This window comes from Periplaneta americana, chromosome 13, assembly GCF_040183065.1.
Source record: "Periplaneta americana isolate PAMFEO1 chromosome 13, P.americana_PAMFEO1_priV1, whole genome shotgun sequence".
Lineage (NCBI taxonomy): Eukaryota > Metazoa > Arthropoda > Insecta > Blattodea > Blattidae > Periplaneta > Periplaneta americana.
This window is the reverse complement of record NC_091129.1, coordinates 59,936,489-59,963,051: the sequence shown is the minus strand read 5'-3', so window position 1 is coordinate 59,963,051 and position 26,563 is coordinate 59,936,489. Positions and strand designations below refer to the sequence as shown.

The window sequence follows — 26,563 nt, the reverse complement described above, 5'->3', positions numbered from 1 at the left end:
GTGCCGAGCTAAAGAAGACGATATTTAGACTGGCTCTTAAAGGTTATTCTTTACGGAAAATAGCCAATATAGTAAACAAAAGTCATTCCACGATACAATACGTGGTTAATAAATTCAAATACCGTAGATTTACTGCAAATCAGAAGAGAAAACCAAAAGAAAAAATACTAAATGAGAAGGAAAAAAGGTTTAAAATAAGATAGATAAAATCAAATCCACGGTTAAGTGTGCCGAAACCACGCTCTCTCATGACAAAAACCACAAGGAAGACTGTTAGTGTAACAACGGTACGACGTGTCCTATATAAATATGGATTTCATGGTAGAAGGATAAGAAAAAGGCCCTTTGTAAATAGAAAAAAATCGAGCTCTAAGAATTAAATTTCCTAAAGTGCATGTAGATTAGGAGCAAGAATTTTGGGACAGTGATGAGACCAAGATTAATCTTTTCGATGGTGCCCATAGAGTGTGGAAAAAGAAGAATGAGGCCGATAAAGTGGATAACAATCTTCCCACTGTGAAACATGGAGGTGGCGTCATAATGATTTGGTGCTATAAGTCCTCGAAAGGCGTGAGTAACATCGGCTTAATTGATGCAATTATGGACAATGTAGTCTATAACAACATCTTGAAAAATAATGTCAAGGAAATTGCAATAAAATGGATTTGCCGTCTGTCTACATTTTCCAACAAGACGACAGCAAACATACGGCCGAAATGAACAAACAAGCTGATATGGAACGTCCCGAAACAACTCCATACTCCTCCTCAATCACCCGATCTGAATCCTATCGAGCATTTGTGGTCCAAACTTAAGGAAAATATACATAAAAATACAATTTCGTCCAAAGAACACCTCAAAACTGTTGTGCTGGAAGAATGGCGAAATTTCACTCCGCAGCAATGTAAAACGTTGGTAAATTCCATGCAGAGAAGGTGTCAGGCAGTGATCAAAGCCAGAGGATATGCAACCAGGTATTAGAACGTAATTGTTTATCTTATTTATGTATAGTTATTTAATTTTGTTACTAGCTGTACGAATATAAATGACAGGTAGAGAAATTACATGTTTTGTTAAATTTCGTTTATTTACGTGTTTATGGTATATATGGAATTTACTTTTCGTTTTATTTGTTTTCATAATGCTACTGAACAGAATTTTCAAAGAGAAATGTAATACTTTCATTTCATGTGTCTTTTATCACCAAAGTTGTTACATATTTTCACCTGTACGAATAAGACTGATAGATACTGTATGTGTTAAATTGATAATCCAGGCATAGAACCAGGTGATAGCAGCATGCCAAAAACGCAGGATAAATTAGGACTTTTGAAATAAAAAACAGTACAGCAGTAGATTCAATGGGAAAAACAGGAAATCTTCTGCCAAATCAGTAGATATGGCAACACTGGACACCACTAATCTATTTTCAAAGTTTTGGTTAAAGGAATCGCAGCTCTGATGATTAGACTTCTATTGCGCTCTGTTCGTAGATTTGTGTATTATGGACTTAGGTTTTAATAGTGAAGGTGTTCAGAAGTAGACTCAGATATTCCACCGTGTCCTGGAACTTAACATTTCCAACGTTTTGGAACAACATACAGGTTCCATCATCACGGCAAATAAATACGACTTGAAGAATCACCTATTCTGTTGGCCTCTTTTATGTCCGGCTTGGTTGTGTGGAGTAGCCACACATAGCAAGCTCAACAGAATAGGCGAGTCTTCATGTCGTGCCTATTTGCTTTGATAATGAAACCTGTATGTACTGGTAGATCCAAAACGTTGGAGATGTTAGGTTCCAGGACATGATGGATTACCCGAAAGTCTACGTCTGTACAGAAGCGTTTATTTACTTACTCTAACAGCAATACGTAGGGCTTAGGCCTATATTGTCTTCTTAGGAAGTTATGAAAATTTTATTACTGTCTATACATCGCAAATCTGTGCAGAGTTTGTAATTATGCTGCAGCGTAAAAACGATATAAATCAATTCTTAAAACTCTCCAGTGTAATATTTTTATTGGACTTCAAAAACCCACTAGTAAAAATTGACGAGAAATTGAAATTATGGTGAACTGTGAAGACAATGTTTCTGTATATTATTACAAAAAACGTTTATTTCAGAAATAAATAGAAGATTCTCAAACATGATTACATGATTAGATAAACCAAATTATTTTTCTAGTGTAGAGACAAATTGAATGTTACTTGAAGCAAATAAATAGATAGGTTTGGAAGTAAATCCCGAAAAGACTAAGTATATGATTATGTTTCGTGACCAGAATATTATACGAAATGGAAATATAAAAATTGGAAATTTATCTTTTGAACAGGTGGAAAAATTCAAATATCTGAGAGCAACAGTAACAGATATAAATGATACTCGGGAGGAAATGAAACACAGAATAAATATGGGAAATGCCTGTTGTTATTCGGTTGAGAAGCTTTTATCATCCAGTCTGCTATTAAAAAATCTGAAAGTTAGAATTTATAAAACGTTATATTACCGGTTGTTCTTCATGGTTGTAAAACTTGTACTCTCACTTTGAGAGAGGAACGTAGGTTAAGGGTGTTTGCGAATAAGGTGCTTAGGAAAATATTTGGGGCTAAGAGGGATGAAGTTACAGGGGAATGGAGAAAGTTACACAACATAGAACTGTGCGCATTGTATTTTTCACCTGACATAATTAGGAACAATAAATCCAGACGTTTGAGATGGGCAGGGCATGTAGCACGTATGGGCGAATCCAGAAATGCATATAGAGTGTTAGTTGGGAGGCCGGAGGGAAAAAGACCTTTCGGGAGGCCGAGATGGGAGGATAATATTAAAATGGATTTGAGGGAGGTGGGATATGATGATAGAGACTGGATTAATCTTGCTCGGGATAGGGACCAATGGCGGGCTTATGTGAGGGCTGCAATGAACCTCCGGGTTCCTTAAAAGCCAATAAGTAAGTAGAGACAAATTCAATTAATTTCATACTTATTCTACTTTGTGAGAACAGTCTAGAAAAGTGCTTCACAAAGTGGGGGGTCGTGATCTCCAAGGAAGTCGTGTAAGTAGACGAGAGGGGTCGCGAGATGATTCATAAAATAAGTCAAGAAGTGTCCTAGTAACATACATTTATTTTGTATTTAGAAGTATAAACATAAGCAACGTTGAACATAAGAGTAAAAAGTGTTTCAGTAGTTATAAAGTATTCTCAAATCAGGGTTCAATATTCCATACACACACAGTGATATCATTTTAAAGTTCAAGGAAATTTCTCACTTTTGTTTTAATGGTGATCATAGAAGAGAAATTTATTTTGCATAAATACGAGGTTGCTAATACTTAAAAAAAAAGAATGGCGTATTTTTGCAAGTTAGAGATAGTCTAGCAGTCTTTTAACCAAAAGTGATCTACAGCTCATGCATATTGTCAAGACACTCGCGATGTGCAGTACGGGAACAATGTTTCTGTGGAAGGGGTAGGAGTAGGAGGGAAGGTCGGACGTGTGTCTACAAAGTTCAAGGCAAATGCTAACCCATTCTCCTATAATTCTTAAGTAGACTCATCCGATCTTGTGCGCAGCTCTGTAGGAAGAGTGGGGGAGTGTCTTGACACAATGCTTGAGCTCTACGTTCTGCAAAAAAAAAAAAAAAAAATGTATACATTCAGTCAGTAGGTACATATTTTAAATGAGCTTTTCTCTCATATTTTCTGCAATTTCAGTCAGTTGAACACAGTGTCTAAAAAGGCATTCATTATCCATCTGTGACTGTCGTAATGGTTTTGAGTTCCTTCCGAAAAATACTTAAAAAGTTGTTGATTAAAATTGTGAAGGCTCAGTTGTATGTCTGCAAAAACACAGTATTTTCCTATCATATGTAGTTAAATTTTTCATGAGCTTTTTAATAATACTGGAATGAATCATATATATCTGTTTGTCCAATGATATCGGCCAGAAATCAAGTTTCTTTGTAAATCTGTTAATTTTATCCCTAGTTGTTATGTTAACATCTTTTCCTTGCAAACTACTATTCAGAGCACTTAAGTGTTCGAAAATATCAGCAAAGAAGGTCAATCTAAGAAGCCAAAGAGAATTTGAAAATAGGTTTGCATATTCCAATTTATCGTCTCGCATGTACCGGTATATTAAAAGTTATGTTCTCAACTGTAAAAGTTTCTTAACAAGACTCCCACGGAAGCCATCTTACTTCCGTGAGATAAAGAACATTTTCAAACAACGAACCCATGTCTTCACAAATTTTGCTGAAAATATGAGTTTGCAAAGCTCCTCCTTTGGTAGAATATACCACTTTTTATTAAACTATTACCGCAGCGCTACGGTGTTAATAGTTTGAAGTACTAGAAATTATGTTTACTTAATATTTCGTATGATTGTTTGCATCATAATACCACAGTCTACTATATACAGTCACGAAGCTCAATACGTAGTAAATATGCATCCATAGATAGTTGCTACGCGGTCTAAGGCATCCCGCCCAGGACTCGCGTTACGGAATGCGCGCTGGTTCGAGTCCTCATGGGGAAGAAATTTTCTAATGAAATTTCTGCCAGTGTATAGGACCGGTGCCTGCCCAGCATCGTGATGCACTTGGGGAGCTACGATAGGTAGCGAAATCCGGTTGCGAATACCAGCTGTAACGGCTGGGGGGGATCATCGTGCTAACCACACGATACCTCCATTCTGGTTGGATGATCGTTCACCTCTGCTTCGGCATGTGGACGTGAGGCCAGCAGCCGGCTGGTCGGTCTAGGTCCTTCACGGGCTATAGCGCCACGGATTATTATTATTAGATAGTTGCTAACCACTAGAATCGCTAATATCTTCTCATTACAGACAATGCGAAATAGTACTCGCACAGTCTATTGTTCCTAGCATCTTCACAACTCAAGCTTCGCGACTGTATATAGTAGACTGTGATAATGCTTCAATTTGGTCGTTCTTTGAGTGATAGCCACTGATTTTGAGTAAAATTACCATTATTTTCGATTTTACATGAATTTATATTTTTCGAAAGGGGTTTAGTACAGTACGGTAGTGGGGGGGGGGGAGGTGGTCGCAAAAGAAAGTCTTCCCCAAAAATGGGTTGAGCCTTCAACAGGTGTAGAAACCACTGGTCTAGAATCTACATTACAAAATTAAGATTAATGACTTTTTTCTAGCTTCATGTTGGTAACAAACAACAACTCTAAAAGAATTTGAGCTGCGTATGTTATTTCATTAACGATGATTCTAAGACGAAACGGTGTAAAGGAAAACCACACTAATTTTAAATGCCTGAACAATGGAGTTATAAATAAAGAATAATGAACGTGAGAAATAAACCATTTCTAATATATTACATTATGTTACGACTCAATTGTTCTGTCAATATCGTTACATCGCGATATTGCTGCTTTACAGTAGTTCTGTTGCAACACGGTTTTGCGCTTCGTAATAATAGTACTATGATATATTGATATGTGTTCAATTATGTTCAAACACTGAACGTCGCAATTCGTAGTCCCGGCTATATTGAATAACAGCTGAATACATGAATGCAGAGAAGCATTGATGTCGTCTTTTTTGGTGTAATCAATAGCAATGAACTGATCGTATAACTAACTGATAGCAGAACATGTGCTTATCAGAAAACAATGGTATTCATAAAAGCGGCAATTGACTATCAACTAAAACTGTTTATGAATGGCATACAGTTATAGATTCCGTCCAGCAAATAGAATGAAAAAAGCAGCCTTTTTTACATAAACACAGAAATAAGTGCGTGCAGAGTGTTAAAAAACAATTCAAACTCTACAGAATGTACGTTATTTTACTTAACGAAGTTTCAAACAGAAGTTATTCTGCGTCGAAACTCAACATAGGCGAGGAATGGGCGATAAATTTTGCCCGAAGATTTTTTTCAAGCGACAGGGTTATTTTATTAACATTATCCAATGCCCAATCCATGTATTGTGGGTCCCTGTCAACACGGCATGGCGCGTCCTCAGGTTGCCGATAGAGGAGACGGCCTCCAGATATGGAGGATAGCTGCGAATATATTGAATAAGCAGTCGTGGACAGCCGATAGGGGTGGTCCTCCAGATTGAGGGTTGAGCGAAGGGCTAACAACCCATCACCGTAAAAAGCAGCTTATTACGAAACCTTACAATAAGCCTCGGAATGGGACTGATTCTCTGGCACGACCACATCAAAGGAATAAGGTTATGAGATTTGGTACTTGGACTGTAACTAGTCTTTATAGAACAGGAGGGGTAACATTAGTAGCAAAAGAACTACCTAGATATAGAATAGACTTCGTGGGAGTACAAGAGGTTAGGTTAGATGGAAATGGCGTATCAAATATAGGAGATTAAAAAGAATAGAGATTAAGAGTGTTTGAGAATTAGGTTCTTAGGAAAATATTTGGGACTAAAAGGGAAGAAGTTAAAGGAGAATGGAGAAAGTTACACAACGCAGAACTGCATTCATTGTATTCTTCACCTGACATAATTAGGAACATTAAATCCAGACGATTGAGATGGGCAGGACATGTAGCACGTATGGGCGAATCTAGAAAAGCATATAGAGCGTTAGTTGGGAGGCCGGAGGGAAAAAGACCTTTGGGGAGGCCGAGGCGTAGATGGGAGAATAATATTAAAATGTATTTGAGGGAGGTGGGATATGATGATAGAGACTGGATTAATCTTGCACAAGATAGGGACGGATGGCGGGCTTATGTGAGGACGACAATGAACCTGCGGGTTCCTTAAAAGTCATTTGTAAGTAAGTAAGTAAGTATCCAACACCCAATTGCAGAAATTTATTCTGCACACACTTCATCACGTGACTGCAATTTCTGAACAAATAAATAAAGTGGTACGTCATTATTTTTTATTAGACACATTAATTTCGCGATCTTACAGTGGATATTCTTTGCAACACCGTATACGATTTCTATTTATGCGTCCTTAAAAAAATTAATATAATAAAGTGTTTCGGAATAACCCGCATACGTTGGAAGAATGAAAGTCAATATAGGAGGGAAAATTGCAGCAATTTCAGAAGAAAAATTAATACGTGTTAATGCGAATTTTCTAAAAAGGCGTGAGAAGTGTGGCGACATAAGGGTATTATTTGCAACATATTCTATGACAAAGGTAGGTGGTTATTGTAATTTGCATGAGCAATCTATGCACTTAAAGGGCTGTGAATATTAGACTCTGCCGGCAAACAGCGTGCTTCCAGCTGCCACACGCCTCCGCATTTTACAGATGTACGTCTATTTGAAGGCTCACCACTACCACCACCACCACCATCACGACTTTTTGTTTAAGAATAAGGTTCTTAGGAAAATATTTGGGGCTAAGAGGGATGAAGTTACAGGAGAATGGAGAAAGTTACACAACGCAGAGCTGCACGCATTGTATTCTTCACCTGACCTAATTAGGAACATTAAATCCAGACGTTCGAGATGGGCAGGGCATGTAGCACGTATGGGCGAATCCAGAAATGCATATAGAGTGTTAGTTGGGAGGCCGGAGGGAAAAAGACCTTTGGGGAGGCCGAGACGTAGATGGGAAGATAATATTAAAATGTATTTGAGGGAGATGGGATATGATGGTAGAGACTGGATTAATCTTGCTCAGGATAGGGACGAATGGCGGCCTTATGTGAGGGCGGCAATGAACCTTTGGGTTCCTTAAAAGCCAGTAAGTAATATTGTAATGTGGTATGACAGAAAATTAATTCTGTATTTGTACAAAGTTTGAGAAGTTGCAGGCTGAAATTATATAACACAGTATCTTAATATAAATTCCAAATTATCTGAAATCAAACCTCAATATGGCCTTCAAAACTATATTAAAATCAATAATGGAAATATTATTATGTCTGCATGTGAAGGTTACACAATGGATAAATAATTACGGAGAAGAATGTTGGCGACAGAAATGGATGGTCTTACAAGAAGTATGAGGATATGGACACTTTTAATTGAAAATTATGATAGAATAGCTAAATGTGCTTAACCTTAAATAGGCAATGTTAAAGTGTGAAATACAAAATTGGCATAGCATGTGATGCGTAATTAAGAAGGGGCGAATTGTTAGAACGAGTACAGTAGCCCCCCGGCCCCCAAAAAATAAATTTTACTAGTGATAAAAAGCTACGTACTAACGGATTTACCTGCGTGAGATTTCCTCCCTGTCATCCAGATTAAAACCATATTATATATATATATATATATATATATATATATATAATTAATTTAATTTAATTTAATTTCTTCCTGTAATCACTACAGGTTGCCGTCGACAAAGAGTACCATGATACAATAGAGTAAAAGCCTTGAGACTTAGCGATATATATATATATATATATATATATATATATATTTGGAACAAATTAAAAAGGAAACTCTCTCTAAAAAAAGGCACTTTATTAGTACTCCAATTAATGACAATGATACCAGACGTTACAATTTCACAGTAGGATTGAATAAAAGATTTTGAACATTTTCACAAAATTGAAGAAGAATATTGGACTAAGGATGGACTCTTCGAAGAATATGATGTTGAACAAATTATTTCTGTGGGTATGAACGATGAAGGCGCAGCATCTAGTACAGTAAGGGACTCATCTGGCACGGAATTAGCAGAGGAAGATGAATGTGACGGAGTAGTGCAACAGATACAGTAAGCGAAGCGGAAAAGGAACTATTTTGGAAGAAATACGTCCTTCTAGCCTATAATTTAGTTCATTATTCTCTTAGTACAATATAGTTTTGTTTTTATTTTTATTAAAATAATATAATGTAACAGCAAATCATGTAGGTTCAATATTTTGAAATTAAAGGACGAGGAAACTAAACAACGTTATCAGGTTGAAATTTCAAATAGGTTTGCTGCTTTAGCAACTGCTGACGAAGCTGAGGAAGAGTTAGATGTTAATAGCGTGTGGGACAATATCCGAGATAATATCAAAATTGCAGCTGAGCAGAGCATAGGTTATCATGAAACTAAGAAAAAGAAACCATGGTTTGATGAAGATTGTTCCATTGTAGTAGATAGAAGGAAATAGGCAAAATTGAAATTCTTACAGGATCCAGTTGAGGAGAATAGAGATAGGCTAATTATTTCAATGAAAGACGGGAAGCAAGTCGTACAATTAGGAATAAAAAGAGAGGTTACTTAAAGGAAAAACTGAATGCGGTAGAAACAAATAGTAAGAATAAAATCATTCGAGATTTATATAAGGGAATAAAGGAATTTAAGAACGGATATCAGGTAAGGGTAAACGTGATCAAGGATAAGAATAGTGACTTGTTTGCAGACACTCATTCAATCCTGAACAGATGGAAAAACTATTTTGGGCAACTACTAAATATACATAGGCCAAATAGAAATGATCGGGACGAAATTCAAATACAAACTGCTGAGCCATTCATACCGGAACCCACACTTTCTGAAGTCGAAATTGCGATAGAAAATCTGAAAAAGTACAAGTCTCCAGGTATTGATCAAATTCCAGCACAATTAATACAAGAGGGTGGAAGGGCATTATCTAGCGAAATCTATAAACTTGTACTTGCAATTTGGGAAAAGGAAATTGTACCAGAACAATGGAAGGAGTCCATAATCGTACCTATTTTTAAGAAGGGGGACAAGACTAACTGCAGTAACTTTCGAGGAATATCACTTTTGTTGACGTCGTATACAATTTTGTCGAATATCCTTTTGAGAAGATTAACTCCATATGTAGATGAAATTATTGAGGATCATCAATGCGATTTTAGACGTAATAGATCGACTATTGATCAGATTTTTTGTATTCGACAGATATTGGAGAAAAAATGGAAGTATAAGGGTACAGTACATCAGTTATTCATAGATTTCAAAAAGGCGTATGACTCGGTTAAGAGAGAAGTTTTATATAATATTCTTATTGAATTTGGTATTCCCAAGAAACTAGTTCGATTAATTAAAATGTGACTTAGTGAAACTTACAGCAGAGTCCGTATAGGCCAGTTTCTATCTGATGCTTTTCCAATTCACTGCGTTCTAAAGCAGGGAGATGCACTATCACCTTTAATTTTTAACTTCGCTCTAGAATATGCCATTAGGAAAGTTCAGGATAATAGACAGGGTTTGGAGTTGAATGGGTTACATCAGCTTCTTGTCTATGCGGATGACGTGAATATCCACAAACGATTAGGGAAAACGCGGAAATTCTAGTTGAAGCAAGTAAAGCAATAGGGTTGGAAGTAAATCCCGAAAAGACAAAGTATATGATTATGTCACGTGACCAGAATATTGTACGAAATGGAACTATAAAAATTGGAGATTTATCTTTCTAAGAGGTGGAAAATTTCAAATATCTTGAAGCAACAGCAACAAATATAAATGACACTCGGGAGGAAATTAAACGCAGAATAAATATGGGAAATGCCTGTTATTATTCGGTTGAGAAGCTTTTGTCATCTAGTCTTCTGTAAAAAAATCTGAAAGTTAGAATTTATAAAACAGTTATATTACCGGTTGTTCTGTATGGTTGTGAAACTTGGACTCTCACTTTGAGAGAGGAACAGAGATTAAGGGTGTTTGAGAATAAGGTTCTTAGGAAAATATTTGGGGCTAAGAGGGATGAAGTTACAGGAGAATGGAGAAAGTTACACAACGCAGAGCTGCACGCATTGTATTCTTCACCTGACAGAATTAGGAACATAAAATCCAGACGTTTGAGATGGGCAGGACATGTAGCACGTATGGGCGAATCTAGAAAAGCATATAGAGTGTTAGTTGGGAGGCCGGAGGGAAAAAGACCTTTGGGGAGGCCGAGACGTAGATGGGAAGATAATATTAAAATGGATTTGAGGGAGGTGGGATATGATGGTAGAGACTGGATTAATCTTGCTCAGGATAGGGACGAATGGCGGGCTTATGTGAGGGCGGCAATGAACCTCCGGGTTCCTTAAAAGCCAGTAAGTATCAGCAAATCATGTATACTTGTACTTATTACAGGAAAATTTTAACGATTGTGATTTCAGTAGCATTACATTCGTACTTAGTGTTTCACTTTGAACATGAATCCGACTGTACCGATTTCCCGCATTAAGATTATAAACACGCGGTACCAGCGCATCTATTATAAGCTCGATCGATTAGTATAATAACAAAACTCAGTACTTCTTGCAACGCAATTGAGTTATCAATCGTGAAGTAAAATGCAACAAGAGGAGTTGATCCAACCACACGTTGCGCAATAGTAAACTGCTCCATGGCCAGACACACAATGACGAAATGCGAGGAATTCAGATTGAAGCAACAATCGGAATGTCTATGGATATAGAAATGAAATAAAACAATGTCGACAACCGACAAAAAAAAATACCAAACGATTCAAAACCGGCGCGCTTTTTGAACGACTATGTATTTTTTCTTTTTTCAGTAGGTTATTTTACGACGCTTTATCAACAGCTTAGGTTATCTAACGTCTGAATGAGGTGAAGGTGATAATGCCGGTGAAATGAGTCCGGGGTCCAGCACCGATAGTTACTCAATATTTGCTCATCTTGGGCTGAGGGAAAACCCCGGAAAAAACCTTAATCAGGTAACTTGTCCCAACCGGGAATCGAACTCGGGCCACCTGGTTTCGCGGCCAGACGCGCTAGCCGTTATTAAACAGGTGTGGACCAACAACTACATACATACATACATACATACATACATACATACATACATACATACATACATGTGTGTATGTATGTAGTGGAGTAACGGTTAGCGCGTCTGGCCGCGAAACCAAGTATCCCGGGTTCGATTCCCGGTCGGGAGAAGTTACCTGGTTGAGGTTTTTCCGGGTTTTCCCTCAACCCAATATGAGCAAATGCTGGGTAACTATCGGTGCTGGACCCCGGACTCATTTCACCGACATTAACATCTTCATCTCATTCAGACGCTAAATAACCTAAGATGCTGATAAAATAACCTACTAAAATAAAAATATGTATGTATGTATGTATGTATGTATGTATGTATGTATGTATGTATGTATGTATGTATGTATGTATGTATGTATACTGTTTACGCATGCTAGAGTATTGACCGGTGAACGGATAGTCAACTTGAAACCACTGTAATGCACCCTATCGGTACCCAACATTATAACCCTACTGATTATAATCAATCACAATTATCACTCTTTTTACACTTGGCACTAAGCAATTTGTGCTAATTTTTATCGAAACCAAAAAAATGAAAATAAATAAAATTATCATCTAATATCTTCAACGACTGGTTTCTTTTAGTCTTCTTTCTCACATTTTTGTAAGGATTATGAATTATTGTTACACAGTGACACACAGACGGACGGACGGATGGACATGACAAATTACATTGCATTAGACCTACATACGGAAGGAAGCGGAGTGCATAGATCATGTCATATCAGATAGCTACGACAGATTAAAATGGTAGTTCTGTATTTCTGGTAAACGTTTCCGAAACATTTTGTCAATAAAATTTCTACTGGAGCCTTCTAGGGTTGAACTCAGGCTTCCAGTGTGCAAAATGTTGTCCTAGCCCCACCTGAACTCCAGACTGATCAATAATAGATATGAACACAATCATGTAAGAGTAACTGGATTCATGAATATATCCTTGTATTTTTGTAAATATCACATTAATGAGAAAGAGAAATTGGCAGGGTCACTGGCTAATTAAAAGAAACTGCCTACTGAAGGATGCACTGTAAGATATGGTGACTGATGGAAGAGGAAGGCAGAAATGAGGGAAGATTGGAGAATGCTGGTTTTGCAGTGAATTATCAGCCCTTGGGCAGAAAACTTTTTCTACTAATGGCAGGTACTTGACTTTTCGTCATTCACCCATATGAAGCCAGTTGTGTGAACCAATTTACCGACAGAGTCTTTGCCCAGAGTGCTTCATAAAGGAGGCTGGTCTAAGCTACACCAGCGATGAGATGATGATGATGATGATGATGATGATGATGATGATGATGATGATGATGATGATGATGATGATGATGATGATGATGATGATGATTTGTTGGGATGTCGCAAGGAAAAAAATATTATATAAATTAGGAGTTCGCACTCATTTCTTATTAATCACATTATTTCGTCATGTGGGCAGAACCGTGGCAGAACAGTTCAACGCCATAATATACCGAAAAATAAAATAATTGGCATGCAACCATTTCTAAATGGATTTCTGGAATCGAATCCCGTTCCTATAAATATAATACTACTTCAGTCAAAGTGGAAGTTGAAAATGAACACTTGTACAAAATAATTATAACATGTAATAACAGAATTTCCATTTTATGGAGACTAGATATGCATCCTACGTTTTGTGCTTGTATTCTCTGAAGCTTTGACCTTGTGCAATGCAGACTATAAAACTAGGCAGTAGCGAATGTTCACGGACTAAGGACTGAGAAAAGTATCAAATTCTGGAAGCAAATATTTTGCACACTACTTAAATACTAAAATAAATTGTTGGACTTTATGTACGGCTAGCTACGAGCATTAATCTTGTGGTGCACAATAATCTAACTTGCTAAACATTTCATGTGCAACCGTGATGAAAAAATATGAATTTCAAATCGTACGTGAAGTTTTCCTCTCGCATATGGTTCCGCTGCAATTAATTTTCCCATCTTTGTCCACGATAGATTTATTACTAATAAGTAACTTCTCTGGTTCAGATTAAATACAGTATATTCACTGCACACGGAGGAATATTACACTGCCTGTCACAAACAAGTGCAACGTCGAAACAATTGATGGAACCTCTTAATTAACTTGTCTGGTTGAATTCAATTTGTAATGACGTACCACGCGCCTACAGCTACACTACACAGTCTCAGTTTATTTGACAAGTGTGTGCTCAGAATTAATATGCCCTGCACATAAATACAAGAAGAATAGTCATGGCCTCAGTAACTCTTATATTATTCTGTACATGTACTGTAGATTGATCATTTTGCAACACAACTGAAGATCTGGAGTTCTAGAGCATCATTCTGCACGCTGGAAACTTCGGTTCAAATCCGGAGGAGTCCAATAGGATCTTCTATTGAACGAAGAAGTATTGAGATTGTTTACTAGGAGTATCTACTTCCATTTCATCTAACCGTCTATTTTAATACCTATTCGTCTATTTATCCAATCAGCTACCTACAGACCTGTCAATTTATCCATGTGTCCAGTTGTCTACTATCCGGCTAGCCATTCATTATCATCCATTCGTATCTATCCTTCAGCCAATATCTATACTGATTCCTCTGTTTGCTTATTAATCTATTCATCCCTTTACGAGTACACATTAATTCTTTTCTACTTACTTATCCATTAGCCTATTCAATTACTAATTAATTTGTTTAATCGTTTTTAATCATAGAGTGATTTTCAATTATTATGTTTCGTTTTGTTTTTGTTACAATAAAATAATCAAGTTTTAACAGTCTTCAATCATATTTTTTATTTAAGAAGGATCTTTCTTTTTAAGCTATGTATATTTCCTCGTTCGAGAAGTGTGGCATAATTGGTTTGAAGTTGCAATTACTTCGTAGAGACAAAGTTTTCAGATTTTACAAAAAGTGTTATATATAATGAGGATTGAAGTTATTTTATTTCCACTTATTGTTATGAATAACTGATTTTAATTACTTTTAATTGCTTTATTTTATGATTCTTTATCAACTGCGATGGTTATCTAGCGTCTGAGTGAAGTAAAGGTGATAATGTCAGCGAAATGAATCCAAGGTCCAACGCTGGAAGTTACCCAACTTTTGCTCTTAATGAATTCAGGGAAAATACGGAAAAAACCTCAACCAGGTAACTTGTCCCAGTCAGAATTTGAACCCACGCCCGCTCGTTTCATAGTCAGACATGCTAGCCGTTACTCCACAGCGGTGGACCGACTGATTTGAAAATGTGGATACACTAACACAGCACGTTATAAACTTAATGACATTTTGAAACTTTATTTAACTTATACAGTATATAATTAACTGTTACATAACATTTTAAATACGTTTGTGCGAGATCGTGCGTATTTGCTTGTTTTCCGCACAGAACCAATACGCGGTAAGTGTGAAATACCACATTCAGTATTCCCAACGTAACACACATAACAATTTCCCTCTTCTTACCGCTTAAGCGCGACATTCATTTTACTGCTTTAGGCTTTTAACATATTATTTTTAGAGACGTTTAACATAGTAATATTTATAAATTGGAAACTTACCACTGCAATTTCACCTAAATTGCAATGTTAATTATTATTTTTAAATATTTGCAAAAATTAAGTAAAGTCTACTACTCCACGAAACTTATTTCATTCCTGATACAAGTAACATTAAGGAAGCCGTGAAAAAAATCAACAAGATTCCAGATGCCGATGTTATTACTGCAATATGTTATATAAATAATATTGTTAAAATATTAAAATGAAAAATAAATCATTACATAACCTTACCGTTTGTTTTAAGTTCGCATTTATAGACTGGGGGAAAAAAAGACAGACGTATATCACGGCCTGCTGGAGTATAGTAAACACAGAAAACATTTTATAGAACAATGTTGAAGAAAGATATTTTGGTTTTCCGAAGTTGCCGTCATTAAACAGAAAGCAACATGGAGATTTCATTGCAACTAATTAGAAATTCGTCTTTCAGGTATGTAATAAACGATCTTCGCACAAAATAATGTACGATACACGAGCGATATGTATGTTTTCATGTTCTCGGAAATTAAAAAAGCTCAACTACGTTTCGCTTTTTCAATCTTTTCCTCGACCATGAAAACGTCAACATACCGCTCTTATAACGTATATTACTATTGTAATACTAAAACCTGCTTTCATAAAGCTTCATTTTTTGTTTTGTTTCATCCTAAGAATCCAGGTCTCTAGTTAGGGCCTACGCTTTAACGATGAAGGCTTATACCAGATGAAAAGATTGCACACAAAGCAAATGTGCGCCCGAGAAATTTTGCCCATACAACATTTTTGTTAATATGAATTGCATTTCGATCCAGCAGGACATGGACCTAATTTTTTTCTTAATCCTTTTTCTTATTTTTAACAGAATTTTGTTCCGCACTTAATACTCCTATTTTCCATATTTCGTAACATATATATATATATATATATATATATATATATATATATATATATATATATATATATATATAATTTATATATAATTTGAACTGGTAATGAAATTATGGGAAAACAGCTGAACGAATTTTAATGAATGACTCCTTATTTTGAAGTTTAGCATCTATGGACTGGGTGAAAATTAGTAGTTTTCAGTGAAACATCAATTTTCATACATAATTTTCCTATTTTCTTCTATTGTCGTCAGTTTTGAGAACTAATAGCTTTTCAGAAAAATAATGAAGCCCATGATCTGCAGGACTGCCAACATATTTACAGCTCATATTTTCTGACATCACAATGCAATAAGTCGATCTTCATTTGTGTAATTTTCTGAGAACGTCTGTATATTGGTTATAAAAAAATATCAAATTGTTTTAAGAATTATGAATTTACACCTCTGATTCTCTGTTATGTAATTTTCTGAGAACAGCTATGTATTGGCTATTAAAAACTACAAAACTTAAGAGGATTTGATGACGTTATTACTATTGATAATTAAATATTATTAGAGTTAAAGCCATGGTGTGAGTTATTGTCACAAATGGCACACATTAATGCTGTTATTGATGCTACGAAAGTAGAATTTTTTGGGATTGTGTAATTAGACTCAGAGAATATCTTAAATTAGATCTTAAATTTCTATAATTTTCTGAGTAACGGCTATACATATATGTTACTAAAAGCTACAAAACTTACGCAAAATAACAATATCATTATTAAAAATTAAATACTTTCATAGTTATTAAACAAGTGGTGTGGGTGTTTTGCAGATAATAATTAATGACAGTGTAGATATTTATGTATGATTCTCTAATTTTCTTTACTATTAGTGCAGTACTATGAAAGAGGCATTAGTAGAGGTCATGCTTTCTATTTTAGCTGAGTCTTTAAAGTACATCAAAGTTAATTTTATATTCCTTTGATTTAATAGATCAGATTTGTGATCGCTACCAAGCATATAATTTTGTTGTAAGAAGAATAATAGGCCATTTCGCTTCCTGCTGCCATGATTAGTTAGTTTATTTCCCGTAACCAGCAACGAATGAAACACTGAAATAGGTAATGATTTACGATGAATAATTTTATTTAGGACGCATACAAGATTCTATAACTCAGCTTTAGCATTCGCCTCATTTTCCGCGCCTCAGCAATAGATTTTCCACAACAGCCTATACTGCTGAAAATACGATGAGATAATACATAAATAACTTGCATCTCTGAACTTCCGCCACCAGCAATTCATTATGAGCTTATGACCAATTATACGTCATCGATTCAGCATAATATGCTAACATTTTACGCGATCAAAATGATGTTCAACATTCAATGGTATCTAATGCACTCCAAACGTTGTCAGATATTTTTGCCAAAAGTCTTTATGCTACAAAAATGCAGGAAGAACAAATATTGACAAATGAAAAAGACAATTTGTAGATATAGGCTAATTTCGTTTATCACATCGGGTTAGATCAGGCCTGCAGAACTGTAGCTCTTGACAGCGACTGCTTTCCTCCCCTCTTTTACTCCACCCACCTTTTCTAACCTGTGCGGTCACGGCGTTCTAGTTACGCTCGGCTGCATCAACATTCATTCTCGGGGCGGAAGTCGATCATCCCCAATAGAAGTGGAGTGAGGCTGACTCATAGTTCCCCTACTTTGCGAGATCTGCAGGCCTGGGTTACATCAACGATGATAAATAAACCTACAGGTGTTTTGTCTCCGAAGATGGTAAGCCACCAAAATACCGTTACATTGTGCATGGCAGACAAAGGGGACCAAATTAAGTCATCGCTGTGATCTAATGATATATCCTCTCTTCTCTCTTTGACTCACAACTGCAACACAGTGCCCCACGCCAACAAAACAAGCCCACTAAAATGACTTTACTTCAGTTTGTATCATTTCAGAATTCTGTTCGTAGCCATTTTCACACATTTATTTTATTAGTCACACAAGTTAATTCAGCTATATTTAGTAGACTAGTGTTCACAAGCGCAAAGATTACAAGCACTAAAGAAAAACCGAAAAAACATTACTTACAGATCAAATAAGAAGCCAATACGATTTTGTAACCTCCCTATCACTTCAGCAAGATCTCTTAGCAGGTAAAATAGTGATACTGCCCTCTCTACTTTAAGTCTGTTCACTAAACATGCAGTAACTATGTCTGTCAAAATACAGTGACTATATTAAGGTACTATGTCTATTTTTCGAAAGCATGGAAAATCTGACATTTTCTTAACTCTTGCCTGAAATCCGCAATTACCTAAAATAGCTACTGCTTTACTTCTACATGAAAAACCCTGATCGTCCTGAGATTGTTATTTCCATCTTCGCAATGAAACTAAAAAGACTGAAGATAGCATTTGGCATAAAAGGAAAGCTTTTTAAAAGAGATATTTTTGACAGGGTTACACTCCATTGAGTTATTACGTTGCTTTCAATGTCACATATTCCGTGGAGTATGATTATTATGGAAGCAAATAACTTTCAAAATGGCTGGTATTCTTTCCGGAAAAGAATTCTGAAAAAATATTTATTTGAACTTCCAACGAATTTAATAATAATAATCCGTGACGCTACAGCCCGTGAAGGGCCTAGACCGACCAGCCGTCTGCTGGCCTCACGCCCACATGTCGAAGCAGAGGTGGACGATCATCCAACCAGAATGGAGGTATCGTGTGGTTAGCACGATGATCCCCCCAGCCGTTATAGCTGGCATTCGCAACCGGATTTCGCTATCATAGCTCCCCAAGTGCATCACGATGCTGGCCGAAATTTCATGAGAAAATTTCTTCCCCCATGAGGACCATGAAGACTCGAACCAGCGCGCATTCCGTAACGCGAGTCCTAGGCAGGATGCCTTAGACCGCGACGCCACGGCGCGGGACTTCAACGAATTTAGTTTGCAGCATTTGCTGCACAAGTCACTAGTTTTAATATGAATTGTTATAATGTGCAAGTCATGGTGAAGTTTTCGTTGAAATTGTTATGTTACAGCGAAGACGCCACCACAACTGATGCATCTCTACCACCGGATAAGGCCACGCCAAGTTGTGTTGTGTTCCGACGTACACGATCTTCTGGATTTCCCACAGTACCCACGCCACGATACTACCGACGTACCAGACTAGAGCGCCGCCCTTCTAAGCTGTGTGTGCCGCTCATATGTCAACCGGAGCCCTCGACGCATAATTACTACCGTAAACATCTCAGGTATGTGATATCGAAAATTTCACGGATAGAAGTAGGAAGTATGATCATTAGCTTACCTATCGCACATAAGCATTGAGGAAACTGCCAATGAGGCAAGTTAAACAACGGCGGCGTGTGCAGTGCTGTCACAGTTGACAAGGCATAAAGATATAAAAAATAAAGTGTAATCTATTGTTACTATTTTGTTTTTGAGGGACGCTCAGTGAATTATTCAAACATAATATTGAGAGAATGTCACATTGCTTGTAATAGGGTGTAAATTTTAATGTTGATGCTGCAAATTTGTCAATATTATACAGAGTGGGAGTAATATATATGCAGTAATGTATATAACTATGCAGATTTTAACTGCTTATTCCTTCGACAGAGTACAACAAAAATTTCTAATACCATATTGGTCCCAAATGAATACATTTCTAATGGAAAATTAATGTTCCTCTAAATCTTAACGCTAAATAAATAATCGATAAGTAGGCCTATTACCCAAACGATTTTTATTGTTATTCTTAACACTACAGAACCTAATAAGGAATAATTTATGATTTGCTGTTTTCCAATAAAATGGATGATTTTCTTGTAAATTAAAAAGTTTAACACGTATCAATTGTTCTTAGATTTCAAAAAGGCATATGACTCAGTTGAGAGAGAAGTTTTATATGATATTCTTATTGAATTTGGTATTCTCACGAAACTAGTTCGATTAATTAAAATGTCTCTGTGAAACGTACAGCAGAGTCCGTATAGGTCAGTTTCTGTCAGATGCATTTCCAATTCACTGTGGGCTAAAGCAAAGAGATGCACTATCACATTTACTTTTTAACTTTGCTCTAGAGTATGCCATTAAGAAAGCTCAGGATAAGAAAGAGGGTTTGGAATTAAAGTTGTTACATCAGCTGCTTGTCTATGCGGATGACGTGAATATGTTAGGAAAAAATCCACAAACGATTAGGGAAAATATGGGAATTTTACTTGAAGCAAGTAAAGAGATAGGTTTGGAAGTAGATCCCGAAAAGACAAAGTATATGATTATGTTTCGTGACCAGAATATTCTACGAAATGGAAATAAAAAAATTGGAAATTTAGCCTTTGAAGAGGTGGAAAAATTCAAATAGCTGGGAGTAACAGTAACAAATATAAATGATACTCGGCAGGAAATTAAACACAGAAAAACATGGGAAATGCCTGTTATTATTCGGTTGAGAAGCTTTTGTCATCTAGTCTCCTGTTAAAAAATCTGAAAGTTAGATTTTATAAAACATTTATATTACCAGTTGTTCTGTATGGTTGTGAAACTTGAATTCTCACTTTGAGAGAGGAACAGAGTTAAGATGCTTAGGAAAATATTTGGGGCTGAGAGAGATGAAGTTACAGGAGAATGGAGAATGTTACACAACACAGAACTGTACGCATTGTATTTTTCACCTGACATAATTAGGAACATTAAATCCAGACGTTTGAGATGGACAGGGCACGTAGCACTTATGGGCGAATCCAGAAATGCATATAGAGTGTTAGTTGGGAGGCCGGAGGGAAAAAGACCTTTGGGGAGTCCGAGACGTAGATGGGAGGATAATATTAAAATGGATTTGAGGGAGTGGGATATGATGGTAGAGACTGGATTAATTTTGCTCAGGATAGGGACCAATGGCGGGCTTATGTGAGACCGGCAATGAACCTCCTGGTGCCTTAAAAGCCATAAGTGAGTAAGTAACACGTATCGTTAATTCCTGCCATTAAGAGGTCTGACAACTCTACTGCAGTGACTAAGGGACGGAACTCTGCTGTTCAGACAGAGTGCGTGTATACTTCTGTACGTGAGCCGACAACGCTCTGTTGCCAAGTTACGCTGACTTTCACTCTTAATGGCTTGCTAAGAGCCAGAAGGACAGTTAATACTCTTTTAAGCTTGTCAGTAGACTATTTAGTTCTATCGAAATAAAACGGCGTGAATAAAACCTCAAAATCTCCGGATTTTTATACCCAATCTATGGAATTTTAGACGTCATCTACGGATTTTCAGACACAAAGGATTGGCAACGCTGACACACAAGCCGCCTGGAAATGTCAATTGAAACAGCGGCCTCCGCGTGGACACACCTTTACGAACGCCTAGTTAGTTACACGGAGATTCAAGTTTATGGGGGTAGTTGGGGTAGTCTATAACCCAGGCGTGTCTGGAAGGTTTTTGTTCCGTGACAGGTAATGTTTCCAAATACGAACACGTTTTGTAATCCATTTTTACATTAACACGTGGGATTAAATTCATTATGGTAATCATTTTATACTGTATGGTGTTCTAATTTCGAACAGCCATATTTTTATTCTCATAAGGACGGTATTCATTCATTCATATGTAGCACTACAGCTCATAATAAAGGGCCTGGGCTTCCTCAATCAATTGAAACCATTCGTCTCTGTCTTGCGCCCGTTGTCTCTATATCCTACATCAAACTCTCTGCAGGTCATCCTCCATCTCCTGAAACCATCTCTAACTTGGTCGTCCTCTTCTTCTCCTTGGTCCTTTTGGGTGTCCGTATAGTGCTCGTTTGAGTAATCTGTTTTCTGGCATACGCTCAAGATGTCCCGGCCATCAGAGTCTGCCTCTCTTAATAAAGGAAACTATACTCGGCTCTGCACGGTATACTGCCACAAAATAAGAGCATTGAAAATAATGTGATCTACATGAACAAAATTATTTTGAAAAGACTATAATTGATGTGGCATTCATTCACAAACACCTAAAAAATTAAAGGTATTCCCATTTTATAATTTGTACTATTACGATAGACAAAAGATACGAAAATAAAACAATCTATGAATTGTTACTGGAAAGTAGTAATCGTTTGATTGGTGTAGAAAATGTTAGAAAAGTTACATCACATCCCAGAAGGAATCAGAGAAAGTATTCCAAATATCCTCCCTCATCTTGACGGCAGGCTTGCTTACGGCAATACCAAGAAGTTCTCAACTGTTCCCACACTTTTGCATCAGCTGTGACTACAGTGACGGCATCCCAGAATCATTGCTTGAATTTTCCTTCATCGGTACTTCCAAATGGTGTAGTTAACTTCTTTTTTTGACGATCGTATTCTTTTGTTAAACAGCATCTGTTCACGTCTTTTAAATTGACACACGTTGCCTGGTTGCTATACAAACGAAAGAAGCGATATTTTATTGAAAACTTACCTCAAAGTTATGTCCCTTATCTACAACAACTACTAGTAAATAGTAATACAGTAGTACAATTTGTACATTTTTGCTGAAGTTTATACCAGCACTATTATCCATTTCCTTCAAGGTGGGGATATTATTAACATTTCCAGAACTGCAAAATAAGCTAACAAATTGTTCTCACTAATACTCGCTTTTTTTGTACTTAGCCACTTCACAATTGTCTCATAAATGCTCTCTCATATTTTGTTCTCGACTTCACCGGAACCAAATCAGCACACACTATTTTCCATGCTTCCTCTATCTCTTCATCTTCTTCTACATCAACTTATTCATCCATCATCGAGATATGATTAAAATATTTATTCTAATTAGACATACTATATTATATAACTCCAACCGTTAAAAATAATTAATAGTCAAATAAACAACATACGTAATAGCTTAACAACCACATGATCTCGTCACGGGTCTGTGATAAAACGTCGTCCAGAAGGTCTGGCAGCATAGATTGTAGAAAGTAAAGATATCCCACATCTGTCATTCTTGTGGGTGAATCAAATGGACACAGCAGGTCTTTTCCGAATATCCCGGCCCACAGATTTATTGAAACCCCAGTTAATGGCGTTAGGGTTTTTTCTACGCATGTGTAGATGTTACGAAAATTAAAAATACCACCGCGGGTGAAAGATGATTTATCGGTAACCAATATCTTACGAGGAAATTCAATGAAGATTAAAGAAGGGTTGACCGGTAGTTGGAAATACAATGGATTTTCAGTCTTAAGTATTAGCCAATGTGAAGATATTATATTTCTAGATTCAACATAGAATTGACGTTCGTGCCAAAAAGTTAGTGTACCGTTGACTGAGCACTACACTTCTCGGCTATGTTCGTAAATTCGGTGTCAATCCATTTTCAATTGTCGGAACGGTTCTTTTATATAAACTTTGTAACAAATGCATATAAATGACGAGAATAAGTGTTCATAACTCAATATACAATGTAAATATTTTATCTTTCCACGCTCGCATGTGTGCAGCTGCACTGTACGGTACACTGCCGCGTCCGCTCTACATCCTCGAGGGTGGAAATATAAAATGTATGTACTACATATGAATGGCGAAGCACAAATCTGTACTAGCCAGAAACAATGGACAGAGTAGAACGAAGTCACGTTATTCAACAGGTGTGCAACTTGGTACTCGCAGTTCTCTTTTGACTAGTGAAAGACTTTGATGCTATAATTCTTTTCTAGGAGCTTAAAAATCAATTCCTTAAAACTTATTAAAAATACATATGAGTGAATCAACACTATGAAAAATTATTCATCTCACAGATGAAGAGCTGCAATGAATGAATTAAATGGTAATAAATATGTACCTCTGTTGACAAAGAGACGAACGTAGAGGGAAGATTAAACGTCCGTGTAATTATTGTGACAGTAGAATATAAAAATGAATCCCGGAAATAATTTTACTGATTTTTATCTAATATCATAACAGTTTCTCAGTTCACTTCAAATATTATTTGGCGCTGGGAGGTAAAACATAGTGAAAATATTATCATAACTTTAATATGAAGGAGTCAGCTGAAGCTTTGAAAATTATTTTCTTTGGCATGATTCATTTAACGTGTTTAGCTGTTAAGTTCCAGAGGACAAGCAAATTTCTCTACGTAGGCAATGAGAAATTATATGAGCATTTTTACACACATATGATAATAAAAAAACGCATTTCTTCTTCTTCTTCTTCTTAGTCTGTTGGCTTCAGATTCTTGAAGCCTGCACCAGAAACTCAAAATTATTTTTCACGATTAAAAATGCAAGTAACGAAATTACTTCGCGAGGAATTGTACCAGTAATGTACTCCATGCTATGAAGTTTCAAACTGAATATCGCTATCGCTCAAGGACGCGCTTTTCTCTAAAGCAGTTGAAGTAATGGGAAAGAAATCTCGCTCTCTCCATTGCAGATAGCTCTCCAGGGAGTACTCCCCTCGCAAAGAATCCTGGGCTAAGAGAAGCAGTTGGAGAAAGACAGCTAGCTACACTTAAATGCGTCGTCTCCAGAAAGTTTCTTCTTATAACACTAGATGATGTATAATATTATAATTACCATTCCTCAGTCAACTCCATAAACGAGATCTCGAGGTTGAATTCAACTGTTCTCAATTTCGTCTTCATTTTAAGAGTATACTCAATCATTTTAAAATATTCCATTCTTTGAATTTGTAGGCCTATTCTCATGAAACTTTCAATTTCGAATTAATACGCAATTCAATCAGTTATTTGAGAAACCACACAAGTCCATTTCTTTTTAGCCAAAATGAGTTTATTTGTTCATTCATTTATTCATTCAATTTTCTACCCAAGGGCAGGTCTTTCACTGCAAACCCAGCATTCTCCAATCTTTCCTATTTTTCTATCTTCCTCTTTGTGTACTCATAAGATCCATATATCTTAATGTTGTCTATCTCTGATATCTTCTTCGCCCCCGAACTCTTCCCCCGTTCACCATTCCTTCCAGTATATCCTTCAGTATGTAGTTTCTTTCAAGCCAATTCCTTTTCCTCTTCCTGATTAGTTTCAGCATCATGTTTCCAACACAGCTTCATTTCTTATTCTGTCTGTCCACTTTATACGTTCCATTCTTCTCCATATCCACATTTCAAATGCTTCTATTCGCTTCTCTTCACTTCGTCGTAATGTCCACGTTTCTGCCCCATACAATGCCACACTCCATACAAAGCACACTGTGTTTCTGATATATTTTAAGTAGGTTATTTTACGACGCTGTATCAACATCTCAGGTTATTTAGTGTCTGAATGAGATGAAGGTGATAATGCCGGTGAAATGAGTCCGGGGTCCAGCACCAATAGTTACCCAGCATTTTCTCACATTGGGTTGAGGGAAAACCCCGGGAAAAACCCCAACCAGGTAACTTGCCCCGACCGGGATTCGAACCCGGGCCATCTAGTTTCGCGGCCATCTAGTTTCGTACACTAGTACGACACACTGCCGGTCCCAGTGCTGCTATATTAGTGCCTTTTCGGCTAGTTCTACCGGATTTTAGATACGTATTATTTAACGGAGAAAAATAGTTGACATGCAGAGTTTAGTGTTTATTTAACTTCTCATAGTGCAAAGAAACATTTCTTTACATTGATAGCATAAGAATTTAGGGGAGTTTCATTCTTGCCTGGTGGTTTTCCCCTGAACATGCATTGGCAACACTGCTATCGTCATCATTTCGTAATTTACTCGATACATCGCTTATTTAAAACCCGGTAAAACTAGCGGAAAATTCACTAATTTCGCAAAATTTGGACTGGCAGCTATGTCGTAGCCTATTCGGTGTATTCTACGTTGAAAATTCAAGCCCTTAGATTGAAAACTACCTATTTCCAACAACTTTCCCCTCTTTCCATTTTTCGCTCTCTGCACTAATAACGAAGATTGTCTATGTCTATGTCTATGTCTATGTCATGACTGTCTGTGTCTATATATATTATCCGACCATTCTGTTTGTAGAACGGCAGTTGCTTGTACTACATAGCTTGTTACGTCACCTGTGCAATACGATCGCTCTCTCATTCTACTCATAGACCATGTCCTTCTCTATCTCACATAGTAACAGCATAAGACCGCAGCGCCGCTGTTTACGTTCCACATACAAAATGGTCACCTAGTATTTACTATTAAAGACCAAACTTTAGTCGGATGAGCACTCATGAGTACAGATAAGCATTTCGTAAGGTTTTATTTCCTTATCACAAATCAAAAGTAGCTACAATTTTACAAGATAATTTATTTAAAGTTTTCCAACACAAACATTTTACTCCGCTTAATCATCGGTTATTGTGTAATGAAGCTCTCAGATGAAAATTAGTAAAATTCCACTGTATATTTACATAATTTCTTATCACGAGAGGTTACTTATGGACAATAATAGAAAAAGAAGATAATTTGAAGAGTTATTAATAAGGCTTTATTAC

General features: G+C 36.7%; 1 protein-coding gene across 2 annotated transcripts in view; it reads left to right on the top strand.

Moving 5' to 3' along the window:
* LOC138711575 (uncharacterized) overlaps nucleotides 1-26,563 on the top strand; it is a 119,498-nt gene that overhangs the window by 20,343 nt on the left and 72,592 nt on the right. For both annotated transcript variants that reach the window (XR_011335396.1, XM_069842732.1), the window contains exon 4: nucleotides 19,181-19,396. Coding sequence is in view for 1 of the 2 variants with exons in the window: in XM_069842732.1 (XP_069698833.1) it covers nucleotides 19,181-19,396 (216 nt within the window). In the remaining variant the exon portion in view is untranslated. The remainder of the gene's footprint in view (nucleotides 1-19,180; nucleotides 19,397-26,563) is intronic.